The 20,057-nt window shown below is 45.0% G+C and overlaps 1 protein-coding gene across 1 annotated transcript in view; it reads right to left on the bottom strand.

The window, feature by feature from the left end:
• The window catches only part of LOC121278030 (dedicator of cytokinesis protein 2-like), a 1,199,266-nt gene extending 1,184,352 nt beyond the window's left edge, over positions 1–14,914 (bottom strand). The window contains exon 1 of the mRNA XM_041188048.1: positions 14,774–14,914. Coding sequence (XP_041043982.1) covers positions 14,774–14,816 — 43 coding nt within the window. The 5' untranslated portion in view covers positions 14,817–14,914. The remainder of the gene's footprint in view (positions 1–14,773) is intronic.
• Positions 14,915–20,057: the final 5,143 nt, after the last annotated feature.

The raw sequence follows: 20,057 nt of genomic DNA, 5'->3' as shown, positions 1-20,057 counted from the left end.
TGTGCAGGAAGGGTCTAAGAGTCTGCCTGGAGCACTGGGGCCTGGTCTGCTACTACATTTGGCCTTTGGCAATCAGCCTTTAGGCATCCACAATTGGGAACCCACCACTTGCTGATAGCTGGCCCTTCAGCCACCTTCAAGCATCCATCCAATTTCCTTTTGAAATCACTGATTGTTTCCGCATCCAGCACCCTCGTGGGCCTGCCCATAGGGTTGACCAACAACAGGCAAACCATCATCACAGAAGACAGAAGACTGCGAAAGATTTATCCCTCAACCAATATCACTAAAGCAGATTATCTGGGCATTTATCTCATTATTGTTTGTGCAGCCTTACTGTGTTTTTCTTTTATTTTGATTCGATCACAAGGTGTGGGCATCACTGGCATTTATTATCCATCCCTAACTGCCCTTGGGAAGGCAGCAGTGAGCTGCCTTCTTGAACCACTGCAGTCCCTGTGGTGCAGGTACACCCACCAGTGCTGTTAGGTGGGGGGGGGGGGGGGGGGGGGGGGGGGAGTTCCAGGATTTTGACCCAAAACGTGCAACTTTCTTTTCTCACATTTCAAACATTATAACGGTGACTCAAGCTGGAATTTTCTGTGCCCGCTGGCGTCGGCCATCATGGCAGTCAAGAGCGGACAATATAGCGGGAAGGCCAAAAATCAGTTGTGAAACCAGTTTGCCATCGTCAAGTTAAAAGTGACCATGAATCGTTGAATCATCAAACCATGCTGTACAGAAGAGGCTATGCAGCCCATCGTTCTTGTGCCAGTCCTTTGAAAGAACTATTCAATTAGCCAGACCAGCCCCTGCTCTTTCTATATAGCCCTGCAAATTTTTCCTTTACTGGTATTTACCCAATACCCTTTTGAAAGTTACTATTGAATCAGCTTCCACCACCCTTTCAGGCAGTGCATTCCAGATCACAACAACTCGCTCTCCTCATCTCCCACATTCCCAGTTTTTTTTTCAATGACTTTAAAGATATCTGTGTATTTGAATAAATAACCATTTCTTGTTTCTATACATGTATTACCATTAAGTTGTGTTTAGGGGATCTCATCTTCTTCATTACCTCCTAAAGCCACACTTTAAATGGTAAGTAGATAAATGGTTTAAATTGATAAAAAATATAGCTTGTGGTTTGTAGTTATATTTATGAAACTGGGAACCCATTAATATAGTAAGCACTAAGCAAAATTGTGACATCCAGTAGGAATCTGAACCTTCAGAAAATTAAGACGAAGCAACTTCACCCATACCTATTCTTATCACTGAACACATCTACCCATTTTAGCTCATTGCATATTTCCTCCCACCCATCTTCCCATCTCTTTATCCTGTTCATTTGCTCCCTCATAATTTTGTACACTTACATGAATTAGGGCCAGACCGTCTGCTCCGGCTGTCAATGACAGGCCGTGTTTCCCACCACCGCATGTTGGGAACTTCATTCCTAATACATCTGCATATCGTGATAGGCCCTGCTCGTCAGAATCATCCTCCCATGCCGGATCATCCGGGTGCGCGCTGACATGTTTCACAACTGAACACAAACAACATGCACCTGGCGAGCTGCACTTCACTCGGGGCTTGGAGGTTTGTTTGCCTACCTTGCTTCAGGCAGCACTCACGGTCATCAGCGCCAGGCTTCACAGGCAGCAACACCTCACTTTCAGGGCTCTCACAGACAGGTCTCTACCTACCAGACCAGCTGTAAGACGGGGGGTGGGGCGGGGGGGTGGCTTTTCAATGGCTGCAGGGCTAGGGCTGTGCTGGGGAAGGGGGAGAAGTGGCCTCAGGCAAGGGAAGAGGCTTCAGGGTTAGGGCAGCACTGGGGAAGTGGGGGGTATCCCTGGGTGTGTGTGGGGGCACATGTTGATCTGTGCAAGTGGCCTCAAGATGGTGAGGGCTGAGGAGGCAGTCTCCAGAGGAGGTGAGGCCAGGTGGAGATGTGAGGGTGTGTGTGAGAGAGTGCGTGGGTGAGCTGGCAGTGAGTGAGATGCCACTGAATGTGTGATGGGCTTGTGAGTGGGTGAGTTTAGAGTGATAAGACGGTTGCCTTACCCTGGCGGCATGGATGAGATTATCCATCCTTCTTCTGCACTGGATGACCAACCTCTTCTATGCAGCATTGGCATTGACCACCACTGGCACTGCCTCGCAAGCTGAAGTGGTGAGGTTGCTGTGGCCAGAGCGGGGGTGAAGGACATCACGACAGGTTTCCAATAGGCATTCCAGTGAGGGGTCATTGAACCCTTCTTGGCTTTCAGGGCCACGTCTCCAATGGAGCAGTCCTGGGCTGTAAGCATTGAGAACTGCGTGGGCGGCTGCAGTTTAGATATGGCGCCTGGAGTGAAGAAACGGTGAGGTAACGGCGTGGCGGGCAATTCAGAGGCCGCTCGCCAGCGAGACAGAGTGTTTCCTGTGGCTGCATAGTTAATGAGGTTGGAAGTGGATGAGACGGCGTGAAAAGCTGCCATTGCGGCCTGCGGGTAAAACGTTCTTTTTTGCGCCCGCTGCCGCACTTAGTGCAAATCTGGGACAATTCCACCCTCAATTTCAAAAGCACTTCATTGACAATAAAGTGCTTTGGAATAACCCAAGGTTGTGAAATATAAGAGCCCATTTTTCCTTTCTGCTCCATTCACTTAAATCTAAACTATGCATCTTTGCTTCCCTGATTTGGGTCTGTGTTCCCTAATTCAAGTCTTTGCGATAATTGATGTTTTATTTCAGAATTGCAGCATTCATGTTTTTCTCTGCTCATCTCTATTTAGCCCTAACCCATTCACCGTTCCATGAACATCAGGGAAATGTTAAGGGTGAGATTTACAAGAGAAATTGATACAAGCTGAAAGTCGTTTAACTGTGCTGAGTTTGGTCTTCAAATAGGGACGTTTTAAAATACGACTGAGCCTCACATTAAACAAGTTTGAGTTGAGAGCTGTAAAGTCTTCTCTGTGTAAGACTGACACTTTAACTTGTGGCTATGTGTAAAAATATTGATCTTAAGCTCCTGGAGGCCTACGTGCAATCTGTTGTCCCATGTTCCATTGAAGACGCAAGTTCAGGTCACTAACGTGTAACCAGGTAAGTCAGAAAGCACTGAGGATATAGCTCTCTCACTCTTCTCCAATTGCCCCCACTTTTACTCAGCCATAGAGACCAGGAGGCCTCAGTTTTGATCTCTGGTGGTTATGTCAGCTTCGGCCATTTCTGAAACAGTAACAGCTGAAGTATGACTCTATCCTGCACTAGGAAGAGGGAAAGAAAAATCAAGCCGGGATCTTACCCAATGTCCTGTCTTGTGAGCCCTGCTGAAAAGTGTGCGTGGGTGGAGGATGGGGCTCATTTTTGATGGATCTTTGGACACTCACTGTTTAGACACAGATAATGAATGACTGTTTCTGGCACTGTACTCTATCAATGCCTCAAGAATGTGCCTTCACCTCACAAAGGAACATCTCCACCGCCTGCTTCCCAATGCAAACACCTAACAAGCTGTCAGCCTTGGCTCAGTAGATAGCACCCTAACCTTTACATCAGAAGGTTGTGGCTTCAAGCCCCATTTCAGGATTTGGGCAAATAAATAGCTTCACATTTGCCTCCCCTGACTCCTCCATTGTTGCTCAATCATCAGACTGCTTGTCTAACATTCAGTGCTGGATGAGCAGAAATTCCCTCCAATTAAACATTGGGAAAATTGAAGCCATTATTTTCAGTTCCTGCCCCAAACTCCTCAGTCGCCGGCTCCATCCTTTTCCCTGGAAACTGCCTATGATTAATCCAGTCTGTTTGCAACCTTGGTGTCACATTTTATCCCGAGATGAGCTTCTGACCACACACCCACAACATCATTTACATCTTTGTAACCACGTCTTAGTTCATCTGCTGCTGAAACCCTCATCCATGCCTCCATTACCTCCAGACTTGAACCTTCCAACACACTCATGGCTGGTCTCCTACATTCTACCCTCCATAAACTTGAGGCCATCCACAATTCTGTTGTCTGTGTCTTAACTCACAGCAAATCCTGTTTCCCTGCCATCCCTGTGTTCGCTGATCCACATTTTCTTCTGGTCAAGCAAGGTCTTGATTTAAAAATTCCCATCCATGTTTTTAAATCCCTCCATCGTCTTACCCCTCCCTAAATCTCTAATCTCCTTCAACCCCACCACCTTCTGAGATATCCGCACTCATGTACAACTGGCCTCTCGAACATCTCTAATTTTAATTGCTTCACCATTGGTGGCAGTTCCTTCAGCTGCCTCAGCCCCAAGGTCTCCCTAAACTCTCCACCTCTCTACCTCACTTTTTTCCTTTAGGAAACTTATTAAAACTTATCTCTTTGACCAAGATCTCCATCACTTAACCTAATATCTGCTTACGTGGCTCAGTGTCATACTTTGACTTGTAATGCTCCTGTGCAACAGCTTTGGATGTTTCATTACTTTAAAGTCATGTTAAATATGAATTGTTGTTTCTTATTGTGGAATACTGTGAGGGAGTGCAACAGCGTCAGATGTTAGATGAGATGTTAGCTTGAGGTGCCTTTTGCCCTCTCGAGTGGATAAACACCTCATGGCTCATTCAACGTAAAGCAGGGAGTTCTCCAATATTTATCCCTCGACCAACATCATAAACAAAAGCAGTTTGTGGGAGCTTGCTGTGCGCTAATGAGCTGTTTAATTTTTATACTTTGCGAGAGTGATTATGTTTCAAAAGCACTTGATTGGCTGCATTGCACTTTGGAACGTCCACTGTGGTGGTTTCTTAACTGACACTGTCAGCCTATTTCCAGCTTTTCTTTAAGGATTAGCATCCTCGAGGAACTGCGCTGAGGCTGTCACTGCCTTCAGTTCATGGGAAGCCAAAAAAGGTAGAAGACTTCTTCCATCAGTTAGTGTTGAATTCAAACCCAGACCACCAGAATGCAAAGGCCATATGACTACCCTGTCCCCTATCACATGATTTATGAAGCTTTGCCACTACCTTGCTCTCTTGATCTCTTATTTTATAAAAATGTCATTAAAATGTCCATTATTGAATATTATCAAATATATCGATATGTCAAGGGATGGCAGGGAGGGGGCAGAGGGTTGGCTGGGGGAGGGTGCTTGAGGCACAGTGAGGGAGAGGAACAGGAACATCAGCTTACATTTATGTAGCACATTTACTGTCATAAAATGTTGCAGAACACTTAACAGGAGAATAAACAAACCAAAATTGGCACAATGCCAAAGAAGGGTCCATTGGGGCAAGTGGCAAAATTCCTGGAAGTTAGGTTTTAAGCAGCATCTTGAACGAGGGACAGGAGACAGAGAGGTAAAGAGATTTGGGGAAGGGAATTCCAGAGCCTAGGGCCTAGACAGTGGGAGGAAGAAGGTGGGGATGAACAAGGGGAACACTCAGGGACAATTTGGAGGAACACAGAGACCTCAGGGGGGTTGTAGGACTGGGGGTGGTTACAGAGATGTGGAGGTTAGTGAGACCATAGAAGGCTTTGAATTTTGAAATGGAGACGTTTGCGGCCTGAGGGCCAATGTGGGTGACAAGCACAGAGGTGACGGGTGAACTGAACTTGGTGCAAGTTATGATACAGGCAGCAGAGTTTTGATAAGCTGAAGCTGATGGAGGTGGCGGAGATGGGAGTGGGGGAGGAGGATGGGGGAGCAGTGGTTGGTTCTAAGTGATAAGATGGTAGTCCAGCCAAGGAGGGCATTAAAATAGTCAAGTCTGGAGTAACAAAAGCATGGATGAAGCTTTCAAAAGCAGATGGACTGAGGCAGTGGGAGAGACATTTATATTATGGAGGTATCTTCCAACAGTACTACAGAGTATTCTCCTATCCGACACAGGCTCCTCTTCTGTAGCAGGCATTCATAAATTGCGATGGCAATAATTTAACTATATATCCTTATCAGGTTAAAACGTCGCAAAATATCTCGCACAATGGATTACATTTTGAAATACAGTGACCTATGTAGCATAGAAAAAAATCATCAAAAGACTGCAATTAGGACAAATAACCAGTTTCTCTGTGTTTATAGATGCTGTTAGCTGAGGGAGGAATATTGACCTTGGCACAGAGAGAGAGCTTATCGCTCTTCCTCACATGGTGCTGTGCGATCTTTGACCTTCATTGGTAACCATTGGAAGAAGGATATGGCTTGAATGTTGCATCCAAAGCACAGTTATCTCCAGTAATACTACTGTCTCTCAATTACTAGATTGAAAAGCCACGTTATTATGTTTTATTTGGAACTTGAGCCAAAAGCCTCCTGACCCCAAGATGAATAGTTTTATTAACAAAGTTGGGCTGACACAGAGGAGCACAGCACTTAACAGTGGCAGATTCTTACATAAACAGCAAGAAATACATGTTCTGCTGGGTTATTGTTGCAAAGGCTTTAAGCAATGATGTTCAGTCTAGCTTCTTCTTCAAATAGTGTGAGATGTTCTGAAAGTCTGCCCATGCATGTGAAACAAGATACTTTACTGACAGGCGCATCGGAACTAATAACAGAAAAAGGGAGATTTCTTTGAGACACTATAAGTTGCTTTAGAATTTTATATCTGCTGCTTTATATATACATATATGTATATGTATATATATTATATATATATAAAACTATATATACATACATATCTAGATACAATAGATATATGCTATGGCTCAATAGGTAACACTGTTAAATCTGAGTCAGAAGATTATGAGTTTATGTCCCTAGGTTTGAATGCACAATAAGGTCTGACACTTCAATGAGAGGGCACTGCACTGTTAGAAGTTCCATATTTTGGATGAACCATCAAACCAAGTGTCTGCCTACACATTCAGGCGGATGTAAAAGATCCTACGGCACTATGTGGAAGAAGATGTTCCTCAGGTTTCCTGCCAACATCTATCCCTCAACCATCATCAATAAAACAGATTATATGGTCATTACCTCATTGGTGTTTGTGGGAGCTTGCTGTGCACAAATTGGCAGCTATGCTTCCTACGTTACAACAGTGACTAGGCTTAAGAAGTTATTTTCAATATTCATTTTCATTTTTAATTTTTTATTATTTCACTTTTTAACTTTTATTTTTTATCCACATTTTTATTTTTATTTATTTTCATTTTTATTCATTGTTTTATTCCCAACTTTTATCCTATTTTCAATCTTTTTTCCCGCCACCATCCCCACCATCCTCCCTACACCCCACCCCCACAAGGGTCATCTGTCACTTGTTCACATTCTTCTTTCCAGAGTGCTTACCCTTGTCCTGCTATTATCACATTCTGCTTTCTGACCTTAATGTCACCATCAGCACCTCCTTTGGCTAGTACCGCTACCATTAACACCTCTTTGTCCTTTTGTCCGTGACATCTCTAGCAATCTCTCCTTTGCCCCCACCTATCGCTGGCCTTCTATCCAGCTTCACCTGCTCCACACCCCTTAAAGAGTATAAATTTCATCACATTTTTACTTCTCTTTAGCTCTGAAGAAGAGTCAAACGGACTTGAAACATTAACTCTGTTTCTCTCTCCACAGATGCTGTTAGACCTGCTGAGTTTTTTCCAGCATTTTCTGTTTTTGTTAAGAAGTACTCCATTGGTTGTGAAGTGCTTTACAACAATGTCACATAAAGGGTTATATAAATGCAAGCTCACTCTTTATGCCATGAATAGTTGTGATGTCTTGTTTGTGAGTTAAGTATCGATGGTGTTCAAAAGCTTCTCCTACCTTTAATGAGCATTGACTGATAAATATTGGTGGCAAACAGCTGCTATTATATTCAATTAAGACATTTATTGTTGCATTTTAAGCTGGGTTTTTGGTTTCAAGGAGATTTGTGCAGTGATTCTGTCTCAGCCTATTTCTATCATTCACTGTCAGCTTTTAAGAATTGAAGGCTCTGATGTATTAACCATCATTTTCAGTGAATTTCCAGGATTCAAAATAAGTGAAATAGCTCGAAGAAATCCTTTATTTGGTTGAAGATTCATAAACTTCCGTTTAAGGGGACAAGGCCTTTAAAGTTTCTCACACTAACTGCATCAAAACTTATTAGCACGACATGAAAGAGCGAAAGAATTACAGCCACATGACATCTTTGTAACAAATATTATGTCTGTACTCTGACATTCTCCCAGAAATCAGTTAAGGCCATTGTTACAATAACATACATGTCTTCTGAAATGTTAACACATTAATTATTTCAAATAGTTGTTTGCTGGTACGGAACTTAAGTATTTTTGAAAAAAGAGACATGCTGTTGAAGATTTTTGTCTTGCACTCATCAGAACAGTTTGCAAGGATACCGAAAGTAAAGGGAGCAATAATTTATACTGCATGAGAGTGCTGATTGGTTGCCAAGTGGACTCAGGTTGGTAGAGGTGTTGCCATGGAGAATGCACCAGGGAACAGCTAACTGCAAAGCTTTTGTTCAAATTCAAACCAGGCAGGTTAAATCTGATTGGTCAAGGCATTGCCATGGCGAATGAACCATGGATTGGCTGTCCCCCAAGCTGTGCAAAAACTCTAAAAATAGTGTTCAACACCAGATACGATTCTGTGATTAGATAACACTAGCTAACAATCTTGATTGTACTAAGAATTACACTGAAAACCAATTTAAGATAATCGTTCAGCTTGCAGTGTGCCTCACTTACACATGCTAGAAGCTAAATATGTTCACATACATGGCCCTGTCCTTTGCAGATAGAAATAGCATGTCCACTCATTGCACCTTTTCCAACTAAACAAAAGCTTGGGGAACAGTCAACTCCCCCACTAATCAGTGTCCACTCGCCAACCAATTAGCACTCTCTTCTCATGCAGTATAAATTGCTGTTCCCTTTACTACTGGTATTCTTGCAAACTGTCCTGATGAGTGCAAGACAAAAGGCTTCAACAGCATGTCTCCAGATCCAGGGGCAGTGGTGGCATTGTGGTATTGTCACTGGACGAGTATCCCATAAGACCCAGGGTAATGCTTTGGGGAACTGGGTTTGAATCCTACCAAGGCAGATGGTGAAATTTGAATTCAATAAAAATCTGGAACTAAAGTCAGGCAATGGCCATGGAACCATTGCCAATTGTTGTACAAACCCATCTGGTTCACTAATGCTCTTTAGGGATGCAAATCTGCCATCCTTACCATGTGACTGGGGGGGGGGGGAGGTGCGGTGTGGTAGGATTAGTAAGTTTGTGGATGACACAAAGATTGGTTGGGTGGTTAATAGTGAGGTTGAGTGTCTTGGGCTACAAGAAGATATAGACGGGATGGTCAAATAGGCAGATAAGTGGCAGATGGAATTTAACCATGAAAAGTGTGAAGTGTTACACTTTGGGAGGAGTAATTTGACAAGGAAGTATTCAATGAACAACATGACACCAGGAAGTTCTGAGGAACTTAGGGACCTTGGTGTGTGTAGATCTCTGAAGGCGGAGGGGCATGTTAGTGGGGTGGTGAAAAAGGCATATGGGACACTTGTCTTTATCAATCGAAGCATAGATTACAAAAGTAGGAAAGTCATGTTGGAGTTGTTTTGACCACAGCTAGAGTACTGTGTGCAGTTCTGGTCGCCACATTATAGGAAGGATGTGATTGCACTGGAGGGGGTGCAGAGGAGATTCACCAGGATGTTGCCTGGAATGAAATATTTAAGTTATGAAGAGAGGTTGTTTTCGTTGGAGCAGGGAAGACTGAGGGGCGACCTGATCGAGGTGTACAAGATTATGAGGGGCACGGACAAGGTGAATAGGGAGCAGCTGCTCCCTTTAGTTGGAGGGTCAGTCACAAGGGGGCATAAGTTCAAGGTGAGGGGCAGGAGGTTTAGGGGGGATGTGAGGAAAATATTTTTTACCCAGAGGGTGATGACGGTTTGGAATGTGCTGCCTGGGAGGGTGGTGGAGGCGGGTTGCCTCACATCCTTTAAAAAGTACCTGGATGAGCACTTGGCACATCATAGCATTCAGTCTATGGGCCAAATGCTGGTAAATGGGATTAGGTAGGTCAGGTGTTTCTCACGTGTCGGTGCAGACTTGATGGGCCGAAGGGCCTCCTCTGCACTATGTGATTCTGTGATACTGTGATTCTGTGACCCCAAACCCACAGCAATGTGGTTGGCTCTTAAATGCCCTCTGAACAAGGGCAATTAGGAATGGGCAATAAATGCTGGCCTAGCTAGTGACACCATGGATGAATAAAAAAAAATGGTGCTTAATCGAGACAACTGGATTGCGAAGCAGAAACCCTGGCAAGTATGGTATTGGAGCATTAATTCTATCTCCAACAAGCAGAATTTAACCGTATCTCCTTGAGGTCAATGCATTACCATTGCTGAGTTCCCCAATATCAACATCCTGGGGCTGCCATTGATCAGAAACTGAACTGGACTAGCCATATAAATACTTTGGCTACAAGAGCAGGACAGAGGCTGGGAATTCTGCAGAGAGTAATTCACCTCCTGACTCTCCAAAGTCTGTCCACCGTACACAAGAAGTGCCTCAAATTGCTCTCCATTTGTCCAGATGAGCGCAACTCCCACAACCAATGCGATTCACTCAAGAAACAGCGGATATACTGCAAAGGCTAAGGGCCCTAACAATATTCCGGCAAAAGTACTGAAGACTTGTGCTCCAGAACTTGCTGCACCCTGGGCGAAGCTGTTCCAGTACAGCTACAACACTGGCATCTACCCGACTATGTGGAAAATTGCCCAGGTATGTCCTGTACACAAAACGCAGGGCAAATCCAGCCCGGCCAATTACCATCCCCCCCACCCCCCCCACCCCCCCACCCCCACCATCAGTCTACTCTCAATCATCAGGAAAGTAATGGAAAGGGTCATCAACAGCACTATCAAGCACACTTGGTTAGCAATAACCTGCTCCCTGATGCCAGGTTTGGGCTCCGCCAGCTCCTGACCACGTTACAGCCTTGGTTAAAACATGAGGAAGAACTCTCCCATCGGCGAATGGGGGCGGGTCCCGCTCCCCGACATGTAAAATGACGCATGGTGACCTCAGGTGGGTGTCCCGACGTCACCATGCGTCATTTAGATTGTCAGGTTGGCGTGTTTGCAGCCGCGTCAGCTGCGCACCCGCTGAACTTTCAAAGACCTATTAAGGCCGTTAACAAAGTAATTAAAGCTGTTAAAAATGCTGTCAGTCCAGCCTTAAGGTTGGTGGGAAGGCAAAGAGCCCAGTCGGCCTTCGCATTTTTCATGAAACCTCATCCGCGGGCAGGATGAGGTTTCATGAAGGGCTCATTAATTAAATGAAATTTTTTGAAAAAGTTAATGGACATGTCTCGGCTCATGCGACAGTTTCACATGAGGGGACATGTCCTTAAAAATTTTTTTGACCTTTATTACATTTTTCAAAACCTAAACTAATCTCCCTGAGGCCCCAACTCAGGGAATCCTCCCCATCCCACCCCACCACCCCCCTCCCACCTCCCCGGCTGCACAGGAAGCGCTCGCCCCTGCCCACCCCCACACAACCCCCCTAACAGGGGGATAATTCAGCCCGTGGTCAAAATAGCTGAACTCCCGAGGTGAGGTGAGAGTGACTGCCCTTGATATCAAGGCTGCATTTGACAGAGTGTGGCATCAAGGAGCCCTAGCAAAATTGGAGTCATTGGAAATCAAGGGGAAAGCTCTTTGCTGATTGGAGTCATACCTAGCAAACCTACAAAGGAAGATGGTTGAGGTTGTTGGAGATCAGTCATCCCAGCTCCAGGACATCACTGCAGGAGTTCCTCAGGGTAGTGTCCTTGGCCCAACCATCTTCAGTTGCTTCATCAATGACCTTCCTTCCATCATAAGGTCAGAAGTGGGGATGTTCACTGATGATTGCACAATGTTCAGCACTATTTGCGACTCCTCAGATACAGAAGCAGCCCATGTCCAAATGCAGCAAGACTTGGACAATATCCAGGCTTGGGCTGACAAGTGGCAAGTAACATTCACGCCACACAAGTGTTAGGCAATGACCATCTCCGACAAGAGAGAATTTAACCATCGCCCCTTGATGTTTAATGGCATTATCATCACTGAATCCCCCAATCTCAACATCCTGGGGGTTACCATTGACCAGAAACTGAACTGGACTAGCCATATAAATACTTTGGCTACAAGAGCAGGTCAGAGGCTAGGAATCTTGTGACGAGTAATTCACCACCTAACTTCCCAAAGCCTGTCCACCATCTGCAAGGCACAGGTCAGGAGTGTGATGGAATACTTCCCTCTTGCCTGGATGAGTGCAACTCCCACAACACTCAAGAAGCTGGACATCATCCAGAACAAAGCAGCCCACTTGATTGGCACTACATCCACAAACATTCACTCCCTCCACCACCAATGCATAGTATCAGCAGTGTGTACCATCTACAAGATGCACTGCAGGAATTCATCAAGGCTCCTTCAACAGCACCTTCCAAACCCACGACCACTGATACCTAGAAGGACAAGGGCAGCAGACAGATGGAAACACCACCACCTGAAGGTTTCTCTCCAAGTCCCGGATCATGCTGAATTGGAAATATATCGCCATTCCTTCACTGTCACTGGGTCAAAATCCTGGAACTCCCTTCCTAACACCACTGCGGATGTACCTGCACCACATGGACTGCAGCGGTTCAAGAGGGTAGTTCAGCACCACCTCCTTAAGGGCAACTAAGGATGGGCAATAAATGCTGGCCTAGCCAGCGAAGCCCATATCCCATGAATGAATAAAAAACGCTCTCAGGAAGTTCGACACCATGCAGGACAATTTCATTTCACTAGCGCCCCATTCACCACATTAAATATTTACTCCCTGCATCACTGACACACAGTGGCAGTAGTGTGTACCACCTACAAGATGCACTGCGGCAACTCACCAAGGCTCCTTCAAAAGCACCTTCCAAACCCACAACCTCCACTACCTGGAAGTACAAGGGAACCAGATGCATGGGAACACCTCCACCTGCAAATTTCCCTCCAAGCCACACACCATCCTGACTTGGAAATATATCACAATTTCTTCACTGTCACTGGAACAAAATCCTGGAACTCCCGACCTAACAGACCTGTGAGTGTACCTACACCACATGGACTGCAGCAATTCAAAAAGGCAGCACACCATAACCTTCTCACAGGCAATTAGGGATGGACAATAAATGCTGACTTTTCCAGCAAGTTGCACCTCCCATGAATCGTTATCAGAAAAGGCAGCGGACAGCGATTTAGCCTCACCACTGGCCTGTTTCCACCGAGGTAAAATCATGGTAGGCTGGACAGGGAGTGCCACAAAGCTGTTCAACTTTAGGCTTCACACCAGGGTTGGGGGCAGAGATCACAATCAGAAATGGGCTGATTTCCCCGACCTTCCTCCCTGCTCTCCCTCCCTTCAGTTGACTTGGTATAGACCAAAAATTGAACCTTCCTGTTTTGCATGGTTTATTGCAACACCAGACATTATTGCATTCCATCCAGTGGGGTAACTAAAAGACACGTTCCCATTCGAAATAAAGCAATTGGCTCATGAAGCGGAATCTGCAACCATCCCATAGACTCTCCCCACAATGAAGAAACAATATATAAAATTGTAATAGCTAATCAGATAATCCCACAAATTCTGCTACCAACCCTGTGCAATTTATAGGGAGAACTGGGTGGAGTTTGTATTTTACGGACTCCATCCAATTGAAGCGGGTCGTGAAACACGAAGGGAACCTCAAAATTATAAGTAGAACTTTACGAAGCCTTATCAACTTACAAACATCCTGGCCACTGATCTAATTCAGGCAGCCAGTTGAAAGCTCCAACTCACACAATACAACGTGCCGCTAATCAAGACAGAGCAAGAACATAAAATTCTCACAAACATTCAAGCCATTGCCAAAAGCTGCTGATAAGTTGTACTGAACTTTGCAAAGCGACCTCTTCTCATCGTCTCTCTCTCTCTTCTCTCTCTGGTCAGTTTTTAATTTTAAATTACTAATTTTTCTAGACTCAAGTCTCCCTGTATCTTCACCCTTGGCTCAAAAGAGAATGAAGGGGTTTTTCAGTGAGTCAGGTGCCTGACGGGCACCACTTTTAAGAGCCTCTGCAATTTAGTCAAGTGTTTCTGTTTGTCTGACTTAAGAGCGCACCGTCTCTCTCTCTCTCTCTCTCTCACTGTGCGGAGGCATAGCTCACTTAGCTACACCAAGTGTCAAAGCTCAGGGATTCCCAAACACGTGTTAGATTTTAACCAGCTAAAGCAGCACACCTTGGCAGCACACTGGTAACAATCCTGCGCTGCCCAATGTGCCACCTGTATTTTTTTACACCTGAGGCCCTTTCTTAATGTGGACTGCAGTTTATTATAGAGACCATTTCAGCCTGAATGACATGCTCATATTTAGAAGCTGCAATTCACACAGTCACAACTGCAGGTGACTAATCCTGCCACAGGGTAAATTGGAGAATGTCTTCCTTATTGGAGCTCACACTACATTGAATGGACTACTTTACTTCCACTGCCCTGCTTGAGGGAACCATTGTACATTGCTGCACCATTTGTAATTCTCACACCCGGAATATTGGCTTTCTTTTGCAATTGCATTACTTATTTTAAACCACATCCTGTTCTCGTTATCCGTTCTTTTGTGAGTGTGTCTATTCAGCTGGCCAGGAAATAACTGTTGCTGTACTCCTCTATATGTTACAAGTATCACTGAATCCTACGGATCAGGCTTTCCTGAGGCTACAATTTAAAATGCACACAAACAGTTCATCAGGACTTACCAACTCCATATTTGGCATCCACTGCATGAGTCCAGGAAGGCATGTCTTGTGTGTGTTTAAGGAAAACAAAAAAAACCCTCAAAAGTTTCTTAAGACTGTCCGCTCCCAAAACTCCGTTCAGTGCAAGAGCCAAGATACAAGCCAATCACATGCTTAAACTACGTCACACATTACCCGAGAAAGCAAGGAAGCAATTTCTAGCTGAGAATTGATAGGTTAACATGTGAACTTAAGGTTTTAGGGTTCTTTGTGCTTCAATTCTCTAAGTCATTCTGCAATTCACATTAAATGTTAGTTACATGTTTCCTCTGTAACTCTTTTTTTCCATTCGCAGCCAGCCATACTCATCTGGCATGTTAACCCTTGCATGTCTCCTCTCAGCTAAAACATCTACAAGCACAGAAAATTGATTTAACCAAGGACCACAAGAACATTGCAATGGCCAAAATCTAGCATCAAATATACGGTTAACCCTTTCAACGTCTTAAGTTTACTATTATGTCAAATGATGAACCCTGAAAATGGGAGCCAGGAGGGAAGCTGCTGAGAGTACATAGCAGATCATTTGGCACCTGGGAGGGGAAAAGATGGTTTAATATTTCAGGTAATGATCCGTAACTGGAACTAAACAGTCTACCATGAAACATTTAGATTTTTTTTCTTTATTTTGCCAGTGCAGACTAACCTGCTGTTTATTTGCATCATTTTCAAGCCGATGGATAGATTTTGGAATCATACACTTGGAATGAGACCATTTGATCCGTTGTGCCTCTGCCAGCTCTTTGAAAGAGCAATCCAATTAATCCCAGGCTTGTGCTTTCATCCATTGCCCTGTAAACCTTGCCAAATTCGGGTATTTATTAAATTGCCTTTAGAGAGTTAATATCGAATCTGCTTCAGGCAGTGCATTCTAGATCACAATAATTCCAGCAGAAGAAACATGCTCCTCACCTCTAACACCACTGACCCCACCAAACCACCCCACCCCCATCCGTCCCCTCAACCACCACCCCCCCAACAACCGATTCTTTTTCCAATTATCTTAAACCTTCATCCGATGGTTACCTGCCCTTCTGCCAGCGAAAACAGTTCTCCTTATTTACAAAGACACCTTGAGAAGGATTCTCATGGGCTTCAGGACCTTGACATCGGGACCACATGGGGGTCCTGAGCCTGCCTTTGCTGCCAATTCTCCGGGAAGTGGCCTCCTAATTGGCGCCAACTAAGGGTGCCAGGCAGGCTCTCGATGCTGCTGGCCTAATCGTAGCGTTGGCAGCCCTAGAAACTTGGCAGCCCCACTGGGAGAGATGGTGCTGCTGGGGCAGGTCAGTAACCATGAAGGTGCCTCAAATAGAGGTACCCTCACTGGCCTGCACATCAATAATTAGATAACCGGGTTATAGAGCAGTAAGTGAGTCGGGGTGGAGGGGAAACCCTCGACCATGGAAGGCCGCGATTCAAGCCTTTCATGAATGCAGCCCCTCTTTGCGACATGGGTCCTCCAGCTCCGATGGTACCCCTGCCTAGACACATGGCAGAGGGCAGCTCTGGCACTGGCTAAGGAGTGGGCGGATGCAAAATCGCCCTTAATTAGAACTTAACCATGCAAATGTGTGTCCACTTCTGTGGACCAGACAGTTGATCTGCTTCTCAGGACCAAGGTCTCAGGGTCTAGGATTGGATGCCGGTGGGTGGTGAGTAAGGAGTCTTAATTTTTTTTTAAATTTTTTTGTAAAAATCTGATTTTTTTTTTGTGGTTAGCATTTAACTGAAAGCTACAGTTTAAATTCTAAAGTTCCCAGCCTTAAGCCTGGTTTTAACAAGGTGTCCGTTGAGTGAGAAGTTGGGCTTAGTTAAGTAGAGAAGCAGCTGAAACCGGTTCCTCTGTCACTGTGTTAGCTTGCCTTTGTCATAGGAGCATATAGAGCCAGCCAACTTAGTGCGACTTATACTTGAGTACAACTTGGGATAGAGTGTTGGGTGATTAAGGGAGTCAGGGGAGGTAGGGAAAGAGGTGCTCCTTTGTTTTCGCTTTTGGCAATTTATAACGTCAAAGGAGCAGGGGCCTTGAAGAGCAAGGGCCCAAGGCTAGAGCAGAACCAAAAGCCGGTGCAAGGGGAGCAGCACCCTAGGTAAGGAGGTCTTGGTGAGTATTTCTACTGTCCAATCTTTAAAGTAAAAATTGTTTCTTCGTTTCAATTTAGTAGCGTTTAAAATATAAGATGTAAGGTCCCGGGTATAAATTTAAGCTTCCTTAAACTAGAGGAAGTAAAAGTAAAGGGCATAATTTAAGGATAAGTCATGGCAGGACAGCTCGTCCACGTGGAATGCTCCACCTACGTGATGCGGGAAGTCAGGGGCACTTCCAGTGTCCAGGGCGACCACATGAGCAGGAAGTGTCTCCAGTTGTAGCTACTTGAAATCCACGTTTTGTAGATGGGGCTGTGCCTGGAGTCATTGTGGAGCATCTGCAAGGATGAGATCTTCATGGATAGCACGTACAGTGAGGTGGTCATACCGCAGGTAAAGAGTGCACAGGCAGAAGGGGAATGGGTGACCGCCAGAGTAAAAGCAGGAGTCCCCTGGGTCCATCTCCCTCTCAAACAGATTTCCTGTTTTGGATGCTGCTGGGGGAGATGGTCTCTCAGGAGAGTGCCAAGAGCTAAGTCCGTGTCACCACGAGTGGGTCAGCTGCACAGTGGGGGAGAAAAAAGACTGGGAGAGCAACAGTGATGGAATCCCCTATCATAATGGGAACAAATAGATATTTCTGTAGCCATAGACATGGCACCAGGATGGTATGTTGCCTGCCTGGTGCCAGGGTCAAGAATGTCACTGAGCGGCTGCAGGACATTCTGAAGGGGGGGGGTCAACAGCCAGAGATCGTGAACCATATTGGTATCAACGACACAGGTGAAAAGAGGGTTGAGGACCTCAAAGGTAATAGTCTCAGGATTACACCCAGTACCACGTGGAAGTAGTGGATGTGTTGGTTGTCATCTTCCAAAATTCCGTAGATTCTGGAACAGTTCTGGCAGAGTTGAGGGTGGCAAATATAACCCCACAATTTAAGAAAGGAGGGAGGGGGAATTACAGACCGGTTAGCCTAACCTCAGTAGTATGGAAAAGGCTAGAGTCCATTATAAAGGGTGTGATAATGGAACGCTTAGAAAATATCAACAGGATTAGACAAAGTCAACATGGATTTATGAAAGGGAAATCATGGTTGACAAAGATACTGGAGTTTTTTGAGGATGTAACTAGCAGAATAGATAAGGAAGAACCAGTGGATGTTGTGTATTTGGATTTTCAGAAAGCTTTTGATAAAGTCCCACATAAGAGATTAATTTGCGAATTTAAAGCATATGGAATTGGGGGCAATATATTAACATGGATTGAGAATTGGTTAGCGGACAGGATACAGAGAGTAGGAATAAACGGGTGTTTTACTGAATAGCAGGCGGAGACTAGTGGGGTACCGCAGGGATCAGTGCTTGGGCCCAAGCTATTCACAATAGATGAGGGAACCAAATGTAATATTTCCAAGTTTGCTGATGACATGAAACTTGGTGGGAATCTGAATGATGAGGAGGATGTTAAGAGGCTTCACATTGATTTTGACAGGTTGAGTGAGTGGGCAAATACATGGTAGATGCTGTATAACATGGATAAGTGTGAATTATCCACTTCGGTAGGAAAAACAGAATGGCAGAGGATCATTTAAATGGTGTTAGATTGTGAAACATTGATGTACAAAGGGACCTGGGTGTCCTTGTACACCAATCACTGAAAGCAAGCATGCAGCTGCAGCAAGCAGTTGAGAAGGTAAAAGGCATGTTGGCCATTGCAAGAGGACTTGAGTACAGGAGCAAGGATGTTTTACTGCAGCTGCACAGGGCCTTGGTGAGACCACACCTGGAGTATTGTGCGCAGTTTTGGTCTCCTTACTTACAAAAGGACACACTTGCCATAGAGGGAGTTCAGTAAAGGTTCACCAGACTGATTCCTGGGATGGCAGGATTGTCATATCAGGAGAGATTAGGTTGGCTAGGCCTTTATTTACTGGAGTTTAGAAGAATGAGAGGGGATCTCATTGAAGTGTATAAAGTCCTGACTGGCTGCAGAGATGATGTTTCTTTTGGCTGGTGGGGTCCAGAGCAAGGGATCACAGTCTCACGATACAGGGTAGACCATTGAGGACTGAGGTGAGGAGAAACTTCTTCATTCAGAGGGTGGTGAACCTATGGAATTCCATACCACAGAAGGCTATGGAGGCTGAGTCACTGAGTATATTTTAAGAAGGAATAGATTTCTAGACCCTAAAGGCATCAAAGGGTACGGGGAGAGAGCGTGAGTACAGCATTGAATTAGAGGATCAGCCATGATCCTATTGAATGATGAAGCAGACTTGAAGGACCGAATGACCTACTCCTGCGCTTATATTCTATGTTTCTATATTTCATTGCGGGACAATTTTTTCAGTCACGGAATGTGAGTGTCATGGATAAGGCCAACATTTATTGCCCATCCTTAAATTGACCTTCAGATGTGATGATGAACCACCATCTTAATGTAATGTATTGTCCACAGTGCTGTTAGGAAGGAAATACCAGGATTTTGACCGAGCAACAGTGAAGGAACGATGATATATTTCCAAGTGAGGATGGTGCGTGACTTGGAAGGGAATTTTCAGGTGGTGGTGTTCCCATGTGTCTGCTGCCCTTGTCCTTCTAGATGATAGATTTCATGGTTTGGAAGATGCTATCAAAGGATTCTTGGTGAGCGCTGCAGTGCATCTTGTTATGGGTACACACTGTGCATCGGTGGTGGAGGAAGTAAATGTTTAAGGTGGTGGATGGGGTGCAGATCAAGTGGGCTGCTTTTTCTGGATAGTTCCAAGCTGCTTGGGTCATGTTGGAGCTGCACTCATCCAGGCAAGTGAAGGGTGTTCCATAACATTCCTGACTTGTACCTGGTAGATGGTGGACATGTTTTGCAGAGTCAGGAGGTGAGCTGTGCACTGCAGAATTCCTAGCTTCTGACGTGCTCTTGTAGGCACAGTATATGGTTGGTTCAGTACAGTTTCTGGCTAAAGATAACCCCGGGTTGCTGTGGGGGATTTAGAAATGGTAATGCCATTGAATGTCATGGGGAAATGGTTAGATCCCTCGTGTTGGTCATTGCCTGGCACTTGTGTGGCATGAATGTTACTTGCCACTTATCAGCCCAAGCCTGAATATTGTCCAGGTCTTAATGCATTTGGGCATGGACTGCTTCAGTATCT

The sequence above is a fragment of the Carcharodon carcharias genome, chromosome 1 (genome assembly GCF_017639515.1).
Source record: "Carcharodon carcharias isolate sCarCar2 chromosome 1, sCarCar2.pri, whole genome shotgun sequence".
NCBI classification, from domain to species: domain Eukaryota; kingdom Metazoa; phylum Chordata; class Chondrichthyes; order Lamniformes; family Lamnidae; genus Carcharodon; species Carcharodon carcharias.
This window is presented reverse-complemented; position numbering and strand designations above follow the sequence as displayed.